This window comes from Python bivittatus, unplaced genomic scaffold, assembly GCF_059951505.1.
Source record: "Python bivittatus isolate LINGU-HERP-01145 unplaced genomic scaffold, Pbiv_v1 ctg000120_np1212, whole genome shotgun sequence".
Classification (NCBI taxonomy): Eukaryota; Metazoa; Chordata; class Lepidosauria; order Squamata; family Pythonidae; genus Python; species Python bivittatus.
This window is the reverse complement of record NW_028277037.1, coordinates 4,239,756-4,256,358: the sequence shown is the minus strand read 5'-3', so window position 1 is coordinate 4,256,358 and position 16,603 is coordinate 4,239,756. Positions and strand designations below refer to the sequence as shown.

Here is a 16,603-nt window from a genome sequence, read left to right as displayed (position 1 = left end):
GCTTAAAAAGTAGGATATATTGTAACACGTTGCTCATTAAAAGCCGTTCTTCCTGTATTTTTAGATATCTTTTCCCCCCTATTTAGCTACAATTTGTAGCCAAAGGTTGTTATTTCAAAGAAAATTACTAAAAATTAGTTCTTTTGGCATATGGTTTTATTACTGGTGTGGTGGTTACTAATAGAAACATCAGCAGCACTTGGATAAAGCTTAACTATAGTGCAGATCAATAAAAGTAGCAATAGTCCCTTTCTACGTGTGGTAGGTCTTGATGTAACATATTAGCACCATATTTAGAAAGGTGTCCTGTAAATTAATTCAACTGACCTTACAAGCACTAGGAGTAATTTCAATGCTGCCAACAAGAGTTCAAGGGCAAAAGCTAACACAGCCGCCAGTTTCTTGTGCCATCGTAAAACAGTGTAATAATACAGAAAAGTGATGGGCAGGAAAAAAACAGCATTACCTACACAAGCCCCCAAGTGACTTTGATCAGCCAGCAATGCACAAATGGAAATGTCAAAAGTTCAACACCAAAGGAATTTTATTCTGAGTGTTTCCAGAATAGAAACACTCAAAACGTGGACCTTAATGTCAAGTACAGGTACTTAAGATTCATAGCAGGTTCTAGAAGTAGTTACCACCACCACTGGCGTTGGAAGACATAACTAAGTAGCACCACCCAGTGTTTTGGATTAGATATGGAACATTGGAGCACATTTGCCAGAGTTGTCTGCAGCTTATTAAAGTGGGTGCATCTTTTTTCAGAGACGTACAGCTGTTGTGGAAAGCTTCTGCTGCAGCCATGTAATTGCAGAAAAAGATGCTACTGCTTTAATGAACGTTGAGGATAGCTGCTACATTCTTGATCCCATGCATTCCAACCATTTCTTCCCAATCAGATCCAATATACTGCCCAGATCTATAGCTAAATAGATTCCTTTTATTTGGAAGGCAGACAGCTGATGGCCTGAGACAGTAAAGGAAATAGATAACAGGCAGGTCGCAATTAGTGCAAGTTCGAATAGTGTGAAATTCAATTTAGGGTGATTTATGAATTGATACTGAGTTGCGTTTAATGCAAGGCAAAGTTCAGTTAGTGCAAGGCTAGAGTGTGCGCAGTTGCTGCTGGGGTTTTAGATGCTAATCATCATTTGGGGAAAATAGGAAAAAGGACAATCCCTTTCGAAGAAAGCTCAAAAAAGAAGCTCATTCTGAAGAACTACAGCAGAATACAGGAGGTAGCAGATATACTCTGGAAGTGGGTTTATCCTCTTTTACTGTTATAAAGTATTTCACAAATAAGCATATAAAAAATGTTTAAAAATTTTAGTTGCCTATTTCCATCAAGCTGGAACCAATTACCCTATTTTCCATAGAAATATCACTTTGAATAAGGCGAATTTGAATAATGCGGCCATTTTGTGGGATTCATTAACTGCGCTAATTGAGACCTACCTGTATACCAATCTTTACCTTCCAAACATATAGACCCTCAACCAGTCACATTCCCACAAACTTACTTAAGGCAACATACATAGAAATGCTTTTGAAATGGAGCGCTCTCCAGCAGTTGATAGAATCATCTGTGGCTTCAATCATCTACTGAACCTAGCAGACCCTTCAGTTACATCTAAAATAGCTCTCTGGATACCAGCCATAAACTACTTTTTAGAAATACTTTTTAGCATCAGGGATTCAATTTATGGATGGAAATGACTCATACCCTAATATGTGTCTGTCTATGTAACAGGATGATGCTTGACTTTAAAAAAGAAAAAAAAATGTCCAACAATGCGGTGACTCTGTCAAACGTTTCTGCTGGTGTTGAAAACGGCAGGTTTCATTATTTCCTGCTAGTTTGAATACTCTCTTATTAGATTCCTTTTGCAAAGGGCTCTTAAAAAGAGGACGTTTTTTTTACTCCAATGATTGTGGAAACACATTCCCTACTCCAAAGGAAAACCCAATAATTATCTATTATGTAATTTATTTATCTATCCATACACTGCATGCCATCTACTCCATAGATTCTAGGAGGCTTACATTCCAAACAATAAAGTCACAAGAAAGTATCAGAAGTTAACAATACATCATATCATCGTCTAATCCTTACTGCGGCACACACACTAAATTGCAACGGCGAAGAAAATTGAAAAATGAATAGCGCTGAAATTTCACAATTGACTTACAGTATTATTGTATATATTGCTTCACAATCTGGTCTCCTATGTCCCGGCCTGCATGAAAAGTACTGTCTAAATGAACATGTCTCCTGCTTTAGTGGCCTATTTTCCTTCTGAGTGGGCAGGAAAAAAACATACATCTCTATTACCCAGATCATATATTAAATATATATATCATTTTAAACCGTAGGAAAACAAGAATGTTGGTGACATAAAGCAGTTTCAGCACTAGACTCCAATATGACAGTTAACCCAAACCGGTAATCCTTATCCAGAGCACTGATTCACCCATACTGCATCTTTCTGTGTGTATGGCTGAATTGCCATTATAGTGGTGTGACAACTTATATGGAGCTGGTACACCATCTCAGTCAACATACACTGATCAAGTAAGACCAGCTTGTACCAGTTAAACAGCAGATAAACCTCAAGAGTATTAAGGGATAAGCCATCCATTTTAAAGTTGTTTGGCAAAAGAGTATCACAACTTGAAAGGAACAGATGTTTTAACCAAAACCGCACTGCCATTTTCTTGGGTCTCAATTTTTTTTTTTCTTGCACTGTTTTGTCTATGCTCTGTTTTTTATATCTCTTTCCCCCTCCCCCATCACGTGTGCAAAAAAGATGTAGCTTTTCCACCATCTTTATTTGTAACTGGGTTTTTACAAGCTAGACTGGCTTCTCCTGCCTTATTTTGTCACCTGCTAAGACCTCCAACTTAACACAGGACAAAATTTAGTTGGACCTCTCTGCTGTGTGTTTTTCACCCATGTTCATTTAGATCTCTAACTTAAATGCTTAAACAACATGTCCTTTTCGTTTTCCTTCTAGCCATAGTCATAGACTGGAGTAAATCAATTTTTTCTCTTGTAGGTAACTCTCTAGAGCACCCAATAGAATAGGTCCAAGACCTCATTTGGCAACTATACAAGGTATAGCAAGCAGTTTCAGAACTGTGTAAGCACAGAAGTAGGCAGAAATTTAGCAGCTAAGGAAAAGCACAAGATCTACCTAGCTGCCTTGGAATGACATCCGAGAAACCTTTATTATTATCAGCCTTCCCACAACATTTATTTCTTGATGGATTCAAAAGTTGAATGGCTCATCGCCCTGACAATACCCCCCCCTTTTATTGTCAAATTAATTCAAGAGAAAGAGGAGAAATTAATGGAACAGGTGGCCCACTTAATTCTATTCTTTTAAATGCCACTCTTAGGCTTAAAGTCTTAGCACCAAGTGTTTGAAGCCTACCAGCTTAATCCAGGAAGACCGATACATGAACGGTTAAAATAAGGTTTCACCTTCCCAGGTCCAGGACAAGTGCAGAAGTATTAGGTGATGTGCTGAGTTCTGAAGAACTGTGGCACAAAGGAAAGAATGTTCTGAGCATAACCGCATTCAGAATGAAGTTGATGCAGGTTGGACTTGAGACCAGTGGAACGGCTTGTCTCCAATGGCTTGGAGTTGTGGGTGCTCCATCACTGGAGGTTTTCAAGAAAAGACTGGACAACCATTTGTCTGAGATGGTATGAGGACTCCTGCCTTGGTCAGGGGGCTGGATTAGAAGAACTCCAAAGACCCTTCCAACCAGAGAATTATGGTTCTACTCAAAATTCCTTGCTGAGAAACAACCTTGCCTTATACCCTCTTGGCTCTTAAAGAGAGTATAAAGACTACTCCGCACACCTCGCCATAGAAGTAGGAAAGAACAACATATGACAAAAGGAATCTGGTCATGATCTAACTCTTGAAAAGTGGATTTCTCTCACTGCCATGAGTACGGCGAGAGCTGGAGAAACCAGCCAGATGTTGGTCTTTCAAAGACTGCCTTTACCTTGTGGTAAAACGTACAGCAAAGACTGCTGGACTGCCCCGTGTGGAAATAAAGACATTCACACAAGCAGCCCATCTTCAGAGCAGCTTTTATTTCAGCACCCTGTTAGATATTAAAGATTCCACCCCGTGTCTGGATAAATGGCACCACCTTTGTTTAAGCAGCAATGGCATTTTGGGCTCGTACAGTCTTGCTAGATTTCTTCCCCCTTCTGGCTGATGCAGCAGACTGATTCCTTGGACAGTTGTTCTCCCGAGTGAGAACTCCTCCAAACAGAGAGTGGAGTTCAGAATCGTTGCTGACCGCTTGATGTAAATGCCCAGGGGCAATTCGCCGCCTATGATCACCTGCAGCAATGTTTCCGGCAATATCCACAATGTCGTAAGTCAGGTACTGAAGCACCGCGGCCATGTAAACAGAGGCTCCCGACCCGATGCGTTCCGCGTAGTCTCCTTTCCGCAGGAATCTGTCGATGCGACTGACTGGGAATATCAAGCCTGCCCGACAAGAACGGGATGTTTTTGGCTTCCTCCTCCTCCTACAGGATGGCTCAAGTTCTTCGAAGCTCTCTGTATCACATTGACTGTCAGACATGTTCTAGTCCTGCTTCCCACTCAACCCTCAACTACTTTTCCCCACCGAAAACAGGCTGCCTGGATTGTGACTGCTTTGGATGGTCTTGCTGCTCTGCTTCCTTATTGAGGTGGTCTTTTTTTAGTTTTACTTTGCCCTTCTGCCCTCCTGTCTCTTTTGATCTTCCTGCCTTTGATTTTCCTGGCCTTCCAGGTTAAGCTCTCATTTGAAGGGCTGCCAGAAAAAAAAATATCTGTGCATAATTTTCTAAAGCCCTTTTATGACATCATTAATGAGGAGCTACAAGGATGCTGATAGGCTGGAGTGCAGCAAATAGGATGCCATGTGTATTGTTACCCAGGCTGAAGATAGGGAGGTCCTGGCTGATGAGATCATTTCTAGTATTCCTCTGGTGGAGCTGAAAGGCCATCCCTCAATGCATCATCTGCCTCTCCTGAAACATGATTTTTAACACCAGCAAGTTGCAAAAAGATTTGACACAGTAAAACAAGGCACCACAAAGTGTCCAGCATATCACTTTGGAGTTTGATGCCTCAACACCAAGACAACTGATCTCCCTTTTAATATTCACCTCAAAAAATGGCATTTTATAGGAAGTAGGGAAAGGACAAAAATGGAAACCTGGAGATTTCATTACAAATTTAAGTGCAACCGTGATGTATTTCATGTGTTCAGGACAGTTTATAATTAAAACAACCCAGGATTTAAAAAAATAATCATTAATTCAGAAAGCAAGCTGAGAAAAATTAAACCAGATAAAAATCCAGCACATTTTGGTTTCTGATCTTCAAAGAAGGCTATTTCTGCTCAATGGGGATGATGGGATTGTAGGACAACATATTTGAAGAGCCAGTCTTGGAAAAGATAAAGCTGACACACTCTGTATAGTTTAAAAAGAAAAAAATTCTCTCTTTCTATGTTCCCTGAAGTTGTAAAGTCTTCAGGCAAGATTTAAACCTTAAAAAAATCTAAATATTAACAAGAAGTTTAAAAAAAAGAATGCAAGAATAAATTTGCTCATTGAAACCATCAAATAATGATCTGAGATGTCTAAAAGTTTGGATGTAACTTACTACCATACCAGACACTTTCTGAAATAGGTTTTTCTTCTTTTTTTTAAGGAAGGTCAGAACAAGAGGCTCCATATCTACCTGCTAAAGGAAAGTAGTGGCAGAATTCTGCCATCAGCTGCAGGTGAAAGAAAGTTGTCATCTCATACTAAAAAGATGGCTTCCTTTGACACCTGGTGACTTCATGGCATGCACATAGAGTTTTCTTGGCAACAGGCATTACAGCCTTCTGTGTTGTTCTGTTTTTTTCAATTTCACGATCTAGTTTACAGCCTGGGAATTTCTGGGTGTCTCCCATTCACATATTAACAAGGTCTGATTTTTGAGAGGAGACAAGCTTAACCACTAACCATCCAAGTTAAGACTAGATTCAATGAGAAAAACAGAAACAAACTTTTTGGAAGAGGTGCTGTGATATTTTAAGCTAAGAATTTACTGCTAAGTAATTATTCAATGTAACTTTTGAATAAACGAACAATGGGTTTGAGAGGAAAACTACATAATGCTAGATTGATAAACTTCCTTTGCTGGAAATATATCAAGTATCTTTTAATAAATATGGCTGGATCAGTGGAACAAACATCCAAGACAATTCAATCAGCAAATATTTTCAGCATATGCTGAAGAATGACCCGTCTGTGGAGGAGATTAGATTAACTGGACCTAACAGGTTAAGCACAAGGAGTTGTTAAAAGGGTATTACAAGTAAACTGAGTGTAAATGATTATCCCCTCCAGCATTGCTTCCCTCCTCTCCCCTTGTCTATGACACAAATCTCTCACCTCTGTGAACACAAACATAACACAATGGTTACTTTTTTTTAGCACATTGCAATTGTTAATTGATAAAGTGCCTGCAAGATGTCTTACATGTAATCTACATCAACACAATCTACCTATCTTCCCCTCCCTTCCACCCCAGCCTCCCCCTCCCCAATTTAAATGCTACCTCAGTCAAGCCACTCTGCATCTGATGAGGTGAGCAGCTCATGAAAACATATGCCTTTTAATAAATTGTCTTAGTTGGAAAGGGAGCTATTGAACTCCTGATTTTTTATTTTTTTTTTGCCACTATAGACTAAAACAGCTCTTCTACAACCTCTGTGAAGAAGGTACTTTCCTTGTTACAACCTGGAAAAGAACGTGCCAATTACATCAATCCTCTACAAACTGGTGTTCTCCAGATATTAGTTCACATAAAGCCTAACCAGCCTTTGATCGTGATTGCTAAGGAAGATGGGAATTTGTCTGCTGCATCTGAAAAGCACTAGGTTAGCATGAAGAAGCTGAGCTGACTGGTCTCTTCAGAAATGTAAATTGGCCAAGGGAGTGGAAAACTACCAACGGATCATGAACCTTTTTAGACATCCCCAAATACGTAAACGTTCTGTGGAAGAATGGAAGTTTAAAAAGCAAATGAAAACACTGAAATACAAGTAGTCCATCTGCAAGAAAGAAAAATACAAAGTTATATTTTATTAGCCAGGTTTACAAATGTTGGAGGAATGTTAGACTATGTTATTTATCCACAGTGTGTCATAACTCTTATATATATATATACAAAATGCAAAAACGTTTTAAGATTTTACGCAGGAACTTGATGGAAAACATTTGTTCTGCATTTGGACTGCTCTTATTCCAAAACACTAATGAAAGCATCTGCTTTTCTTCAGAAATAAGTAATTTAACTCTTCTTTCACTGAAACCAAACATTTCTTTGCACGGTCACGCAGGATACCTGCCAAAGTTATCCAAACCCAAATGCTAATGAATCCAAATGCTAAAAGGAAAATTTACCCTTAAAAAATGAAAGCAAGCTTCAGCACATTGTCTTTCACTATATAAAACAGCTGGGTAATGATTGTTTAAATTTAGATTTTAATATAAATAGGGGTACTTCAAACTCTTAATAGAGAGAACAATAAATATGTCCAAGTATTTGGTAGGGGAGGGGATGAATGAAATGATTAATCATGACCTCCTCCTCTTCTCTGCCAGAAACCTTTCCAACTACAGCAGCATAATTTTTCTGCAGTGGGGTGTTTTCAGATTTGTACAAGAGGTGGTTTTTGTGTTTTAAAGGCTACATTCTGCCAATGTTACATGTCTCACACATGTTTATGTCAGAAGCAGGCGAGTAGTATTCCCCAGATGTTTCTGGACCACACCTCTCATTATCCCTAGCCAGAGATTATGGGAGTTGTGTTCAAGGACACATCTGATATTGAGCTATCGAATCTCCTAAACTAAAACGTATGGATTCCATATTGCCTCAGCTGCAGCATTCTGAACAACAGAACACAACTGGCAAATGGTTCCAACTTCCCAGCCCAGTTTTAATTGCTTTTGCCTTAAGAAGCAAAGATGTAAATCAGCTTCTTCGTCATGTTTGCCCTTATTTGGTGCCTCTCTTTGCGATATGAGCAATGGTTACTACTTTTGGAAAAGACAGCATGGGCATGAGCAAAAAACTCATGCACAGCTCTGCTTGTTAAGTCAAGATATGGGTGGGCACATTAAAACAAGAAATCAGTGTAGATTTGACATCAAGCCTTGGATTATGTGGGCTGTAGGTTAGAACCCAAACCATGTTACCAAACAACCCAAGCAAACAATTTTTTGAAAGAGCTGCTTATCTGCTTTTCTTCACTTAGTTAGTCTCATTAATTCACTCCTGTTCCCATGATGTGGCACTCTCTGAAGACAGAATAGCAGCAGGTAAAACTTTAATCAGCGGATATCACAATTTGCAAATACGAACATTATACAGAGAGTGAAGCTTCATTAACTGTGCCTTGCCATCATGCAAGTGAACCCTAGCATGTATATCATATTGTAAGGAGTGATGATGGTGGGGGAGAACGAGAAATAGCAACCCCATTATTGAAGAGAGCGAAAATCTCCATCAACAATGAATGCGTCGTCTTTCAACCTGGCAAGCAAAAAGCATTTTTTTCTTGCTACTGAGATATGCAACTAACATGTAGAATTCTCTGCCTAGTATTTGTTCTTTAGCAAAACTATTTTAGCAAAGTACAACCTAAATACACAATGCCACCTGCACAAAGACGTATTTAACACACTAAAGCCAACATTTTAACAGAGGTCTGAAAACTACAGCGAACTACACTTGAACTTTAGCAAGACTCAATTAGTGACTAAGTGGTCAAGTAAAACAGATAAGCAACTTCTTTTAAAAAAACTAAAACCCAGCTAGGATACCTCATTAAGTAAACTGGAGAAGGGTTTTAAACTTTTAACATGGGGAGCATTCAACATGCTTAGGCTATTAAGGAGCACAAATAGTGGGGTTATATGTCCCTAATGCTGACAGGGATTTGTCATGTTTTGTTGGAATTGGGGGATTTCTTTCTTTCTAAAATAGCGCTTTACCTATTTTAGAGCATTTAGTCCACTTTTTATGTGTTCCCTAAAGCTCTTTGCCATCACGGTACCCTTAGATGGTAGGATTTGAGCAACAATATGTTGACCATCGAACTTGGATAGAAAAATGTAAGTATCAGCATCTGAGGGTGTGAATTCAAACCAGGCATGCATCACACAGAGTCTTCTTAACAAGATTTATTGAGCTGAAAGTGATAGAGTCACAAGAATTTCAACAGCTAAGTTATTTCCACTACAACGGATTTATCTCCTCAGATGTTAAACATCATTATTAATAATGGATGAGTCTATACAACTATCTCCTGATTTTATCAGACCAAGAGTCAACCCTGACATCAAGTGCACTTAGGGTAAAAGCAGGCCCTGGTTGTACTTGCGGCATAAAGCCTGAGAAGTCTTTGCTCCATTCTGATCCTGGTACAAGAAACTCTCACAAAACCAGTGGAACCTATAAGAAGTGCAACACAGTTAAGAAAAAATGTAGTTGTATGTTTCTACATCTACATCTAACATGCCATAGGTTTGGTTTGAAGGACATGGTCTCAATATTTAATATAAGACACGTGTGGTGTGTGTGTGTGTCTGTGAATTTTTTTTACCTACCTATGAATTCTTTGTAACCCCAGCATTTAAAAATCTAATCTTTTATGATAAAAGTAGGCAATCTAAGGCTAAAAATTCAGTTTTGTGTGATGAACAAGGCTCATCTGAATTCTAGATTCTAATGGCTATCAAGAAAACAAATACAATGAACATTTTCATTCTGTTATATATTTCACTTCATCTTTACCCTATGGTCAAAAATCCAAAATAGTCTCTTTCTCAACTGAGCAAATTATAAAGCAGAATACAAACCAAGCAATAACTCCAAAAGGTGAGACTAAGCACAAAATGTACAGATAAAATGAAACCAATTAACTTTGGGACACCATTTTATAAATATGTGTAAGTGAACAAAAGATTCTGGCTCCAGTAAGAATCGCAGTTCTGTTAAAACTGGATAGTAGAAAAATACTCTACTCAGAGATCTTCTGAGGAACTGATTAAGAATAAAATGTATCTTTAACAATCTACATGACAGAAGCTAAGGAAGGGAGGGAGGGAGGGAGGGATTTTACAGCTTCTACACCAGAGGGGAAAGGTGACTATCACGTGGTATACGCTCTAAAATCATCAGTTAGTAAGAGATGGAAGAGAATTCAATCTGGCTCTTGAAAAAGCATAACAGAATGTAAGTATCATTAAGCTGTCCAAGTACTTTGCATTTCATTTGTTCATATTATTATAAACTCCAATGAAAACTGGAGAAATAGTCTTATGAGATGCTGAATAAGAACATTGGAAACCAGAATCTAAGATACAGGGATAAAAAGAGGGCCCTGCTGGACAATGTTCTTTTAGAGGAAGAAAGTGAACTTTCAGCCAAAACAAGACAGTTTTAAGGGGAAGACAGTAACAGAGTAGACCAGAAGATGAATTTGCATATCCAACTTGCAATCAGTATCTAAAAGCTGTCGACCAAGCACTTCCCTTTCAGTGGAGGGAAAACCAACCTCTAACCGGGCAGCAGCAGAAGATACACATTTAACCATGCCAAAAACTAGAAAAAACTTGTTTATTGGCTGAACTAAACTCCGTGGTCCACAGTGGAACCCTATATTCAATTGGGGTATAATCCTGGCTTGAAACACCTACAGAACAGCTGATCAAATTTCATATCATTTTAGTGATGGCCAGATGATGTGATGAAGAGCTTTTCAATCCTAAAAGTATCACCAGTTTTGGAAAATGGAAATAATTTGGAGGCCTAGTAGCAATCAAAGATTGCTTTACTGAAGAAGTATTTTTTCCAAAGCAAAGAAATAAACAAAATTAAATGTTTGCATCTCTGAACAAATTCTAACTGCAAATATCTGAGTGCTGACAAGCACGGCACAATATATTAACTAGGAACAAGAAACAATGGTAAACACTATAAAAACTCCCATGTCTTTTGCACAAACCTTGGATACAAAGTTGTTTTTAAATCAAGTTTATCTTTTCAAACCTGTGCAAATGGAAAGTTGCTATGTAGTTTGCATAAATAACCCCCACATAGTTCAGTATGGAATAAAAATGTATTGAGAAAAAAAAGCACATATCCAAGTTTTGTTTTGAATGTTAATCTTCTAAAGTATGTTTTGAAAGAGAACTGCTCTTACTGTGTGGTTGACAATAAATTATGATACTGTTTGTTTAGGATGGGGGTTGAGCATTAGATTGCTAGATGTCAGTAAGACTAGGATTTACTACATAGTTTTTTGCTCATGGAAAAATACAACGCTGTTTCAATCCTAGAACAAAGATAAAAACTGTTCTTTATAGCTTTGTACACTTCTGACAGCAGACTGAACACCAGGTCCTCTTTCATTGTGAAGTGCAGTGGAATTCTTGTAAGATCCATCACTAATTTTTCCTGTTTTATTAATGTCTGATATACAATTTTAGCATTTTATTGGTTGTTTTTCAGTAATAATTCTTTGGCTCTGTTACCAAAACAGCCAACCCATTTGTGTCCACATGGTTCGTCCCATTTCCTGACTGAATGCATCTTCAACTGGCCACTGATTCTAACCCTGTTTTCATTATTGTTAAATTAATAAAATGGGCAGTTGACTCTTTAAGATGCTTGAAGTTACTAGAATGGATCTTGCCATACCCAGGGAAAAGGAGATTAAAAAATATCAGGAGAGAATCCTGGTAGTTAGTCAGATATACCAGCAGCTGAGTAAAAATGGATTTCAGATTTGTTCCCCATCATCCTCAACTTTTAGAATTATCAGATTATTTCTCTCTTTCTTTCTCCCCCCCCCTCAGATTTCTAAGGTTTTGATGCAAGAAGGCTAAAAAGAAAAGAAAAAAATATTCCAATCTTAGTGTGAAAAGAAATTACTGGTCAGGTCCCCATCTTTTTTTCTTTTTCCAGTGGTGCCAAGACATTACTATTCTGCAATGAATTGGAAGGGGAATTTCTACAGTAATTTCACAAAGTAATTCATATTGTATTATAGTTTAACAGTATCTACTGTCACATATTCAGAATCATTGGACTGCAGGATGCCAAGGAAAACAAATCTATGTTTACTTTGTTATCCGAAGGAATAAAGGACAAATGAAGGGATAGAAAACCTTAGCTCTCAAACCAGGGGCAACACTAATGCTAACTCAGTTCTTACATGGATGTTTACATCTGCTAACTTTTGCACACAATGTTCCTCTTGCAGGGCAATCCAAAAATCTGCATCTCTACTCATCCTGCAGACTGATAACAGCATTTCTCTGGGATTATGTTTCCCCAACCCTGGTCCTTCCTGCATTTCCCACCTGCCAAATTGATTTAGGATGACAGATAATTTCACAACTCGGGGTTGCAGTTTCATTCTGTTATAGGTCCTGCTGCTAAGATAGGGGAGAATTCCTGGGTTAATATCCAAGGGATGGGAGCAATTATTTGACATTGCAACAATTCCAACCCGCAAAAGAGTTGATGACTACAGTAGTGGATACACCAGCCTTGGTTTCCAGTTTCTTCCATTTCAATACATAGGAGTTAGTTTCTGTTTCCTGATCATCCCTTCTAGCTTTCTCTGAATTTGTTTAAATATCTTTAAACCCTAAAGTGTGGACACAATACTCAAGGTAGCATCTGACCAAAGCAGTTGATGCTGGAAATTGTCGGAGGTCCTCTATTACAAAAGTTATCTTTTTCCTTAAGCTGTTGCCCTTCCAGACATGTTAGATATCAATTCCCCTAATTCCTAAGCAACTGTTTTTCCTCAAGTTAGCTTGCAGATCACTGAGAGCTATTTTCTCTAACCTCAAAGATGATCAAATCAATGGATAAAGAAATGTGAAGAAGCCTATGTAGCTTGTTCTCTTTTAAGCTCAGAGAAGCAATCTGGAATCAATAAACCTCCCCTATACCAGATGAGTGGGTACAAACAAAAACTTTCCCATAAGGATCTTCACATACACACACAGGCACGCTTGTATCACAGTAATGATCCAACAGATCAGTGAAAACACAGAGTTTTTATCTCTGTTGGAACTATTATATTGAGAATCCTGGACTTACAGTTTGCTTTTTTCTTTTCCTTTTTTTAAAAAAATCCTTTTGCAGACTTACAGTACCCAAGGAAAGGAAATGACTTAAACAACCAATTTCCATCTGTGCTGTGTAATTTCCATCACAGAGAAGAGAGTTTTAATAAATAGTTGTTGTCTGAGGAAAAGATCAATTTTAGAAAACAGATTCATGGGCAACTTTATTCATCTCTGGCTCAGTGCACCATTCCCATTACTCTTTGCCCAGCAAAATTACTTCTCTAAAAAGCAGAGCACACTCATTTTGCTACTGGCTTTCTGCTCAGTAAATCTTCCCTCCCTGCCTACAATTATTTGACAGAAGCACCAGGACGACAATTTGTTCTACAGAGATGCTCCAACTTCAGCAGCCAGGGATAGAAGCAACTTTTGGAGCAAAACCTTCAACGCTTCAGATTTGCACTTTGGAAGTATTTGTAAATAAATCTATTGTTTTTATCATCAGTGTGATTCTTCTAACTGGTAGTAAAGCCACAAGAAAAGTGATTATTTAGAGCAAAGGATTTGGGATTTTGGCAGTGAAGGTGACACTGAAAATAATTAAATTAGCTTAATAATTCTAGGCATGTTACTTCTATGTGAACAGAAGTAGTTTCATCCAAACAGGAGGACAGCGTACTTCAGTTAGTAAAACAAAACGTTGCTCCTATTCTGAGACTGTAGTGCAAGTGAGGGAGATGCAGAAATCCTGACCATACCGCTCATTAATGGCACAGACTTGTAATGCAGTCCCACACATACCTCTGCAGTGGTCTTAATCTGCTCAGTATCTGATCTAACAGTTATCCTGTCTTCCAAATTATTCTGGGAGGAAGGATCTAACAATGAATTTCACCGAGCCACAATTTGCAACATTCTTTGAAAGAAATTTTAAACCATGAATATGGTTAAAACCTATTGTTTATACTATACAATATATAGTACAATAGTTTTTCTACTGTTCAGGTAGTGTCACCTGATTTGACCAATTAATGAAAACTTTAAAGATCATGGTTTAGGATATCTTCCCTCCTTAAACCTCAATTTGGACTGCAATCCTATGGACCCACGATCAATATTACGGAGACCACGGGATTTCTTCCTCCAAGACTCAACACCGGGAAATCCAGGGTAGCATTTCCTGACCAGCTGGCTCATCCCTGAAGGGAAAAATTAAACTCTGTACCTCAAAGAAGGTGAGCCCTCAAAGCAGAATAATCCTGAATCCTTGGCATACTCTCCCATTGCCTCCAAAAACTCTGGCTAAAAATTGCAGGCCAACTCACAAGCTGGCCTACGTATATCCTTCCTGCAGCTCATAATCAGAAAGTTTTAAGGCAAAAAAAAAAAAAAAAAAAGAATGAAAGGAAAGGAAAGGAAAGGAAAGGAAAGGAAAGGAAAGGAAAGGAAAGGAAAGGAAAGGAAAGGAAAGGACAGGAAAGGAACGGAAAGGAAAGGAAAGGAAAGGAAAGGAAAAAGAAAATCTGATGTTTCTACATCTTCACGCTGCTGGGATGAACTCAACAGGGCACTGTGTTTACCAGACAATCCAACATCAGAACCTCCAAGCAATCTAATAGGGTGGCTCGGGCAATGTTTTGAAATAGCAGTCATGCAAACTACAAAATTAAAAGGCTTGATAATGAAATAATTATGTGTGGAAAACAAAACAAAGCCTGTCAGTTCTGAATAATGTACTGCCAGCCTGTTATTTTTCTGTCTTTGAAAGCTGTCAAGTAAGCATAACCTTTTCTTTACTTAATGAAAGAAAATTAATCAAGCTAAGCGAAATGGCATAAGCAGTGGGGAGAGAGGGTACAGCTCTACAAGCTTTACAAATCCTCTAATGGAATGGTGAAACAAACATAATGAAAACTAAACAGAGGGAATGAAAAAGTAAACATCACAGATACTTAAACTCTCTTGATAACTTAAAAGTCAACTAATCCAAACATCTGGAAGCTGAGTATATCCCTAGCTTCTCAACCCTGATATCAGTTATCAACCAGGTGAGAACACTGGTTTGTTCATGTAGTTTTTCTGCTTGGATTCTGAGCTCCACAGAACATATAACAAACATACTAAGTCTGATGAAACACAAAAACAAAGCTTTTTATTCTAGCCAGTTTGGGCTCTATGTTCAACAAAAGGGTTTTTTCCCCACAGATATGCCAAGTGAGAGGTCCATCTCCATCATGTTACATCGTCTTCTGTTTTTTGGTCTGGAATGACAGATCCAAGTGTTCTGGATATAGTTCACACTTGCACCAACCTTCCAGAATATGTTAACTGCCCATTCCAGAGGAAACGTAAAACTCTTCCAGAACCAGCCTGCTCCATTTTGACCATCTCTGTGGCTCCATGTTGTGCATTTGTGACAAGCCCATAGTACAAAATAAACTTTAATAAGCTCCATGGTGGAACTGTAGTCCTTCTGGGTATCCTCATCTTCTCCTTATTCAATGAACCTTATGCCATGATGCTTCGATGCTTGTAGGCAATAATGGAATACTGGAATCAATAATTTCATCCAGTAGAGGCCAGTTTCCCGTGTTCCTCAACAGAAGTGGAAAGATTTCTCTCCCTAATGTGTCATTTCAGAACTCAACTTGCACAGAAGAAATAAGAAAATTGATAGCTGCTCTGGGAGAGTACTGTTATGAGACATTGTTATGTCACTAACTGTACTTAAAAACTGCTCCCCCCCAAAGGCTTTCCATTTTCTTGTCTTTCCTTAAAACGACTCTTCAGTAAAAACAGTTACTACCTCTGGCTCTGGAAGTTGGCCACAGCTGAAATGTAAAGGAATCATTTCCTTTAAGGGGTAACATTTTCTAGTCACATCCTCTCAATGTAAGAGGACAGCTATTAGACACCAAGAGTTTACTCAGAGTATAACCCAGTGTGATTGATCCCCAAATAAATCTGCGCCAAGCTCCCTCTTGAGACATAAATTCCACTCTTGTAGTACTGGGCAGGTTAAGAGCCTCCCAGGCTACTATTTGGATTCTTCACTGTATCTTGAAATTAGACACAAGCTGTTGTTGTGCAGTACAACTGGCTGAAGTAAAATTTTTGCTGGGTGTGAAAATTAAGCTTAGCGTTTAAACATTGGTAGCTTTTAAACCTCTAATGGTAGCCACTACTTTGGGAATTTCTAGTAGGCCTTTGCAGACTTTTCAAACAGAACCTATTTAGTTTAATGTTGTTAATGTTGTTTGGTGGTTGCTTGTTAGAAGTTAAAATACTGTAAAAGCTGTGTCAGCAGTTCAGCATACAATGGGCGTGAGTGAGGAAGCATTTAAGAGGCATTTAAAAAGCCCCTTCTACCTTCTCTGATATAGCCCCATTTCCTCTTAACATTGATGCTAACTTAATCACAATGTTTATTGG

The 16,603-nt window shown here is 38.4% G+C and overlaps 2 protein-coding genes across 4 annotated transcripts in view; both read right to left on the bottom strand.

Annotated features, from left to right (window-relative positions):
• The window catches only part of RASSF8 (Ras association domain family member 8), an 87,331-nt gene that overhangs the window by 22,021 nt on the left and 48,707 nt on the right, over positions 1 to 16,603 (bottom strand). The gene's annotated exons all lie outside the window — the stretch shown is intronic.
• On the bottom strand, positions 4,167 to 4,614 carry LOC103065542 (histone H2A, sperm-like). The gene has a single exon (XM_007423321.2). It carries the CDS (start codon positions 4,612 to 4,614, stop codon positions 4,177 to 4,179), a length of 438 nt encoding a protein of 145 aa, XP_007423383.1. The 3' UTR covers positions 4,167 to 4,176.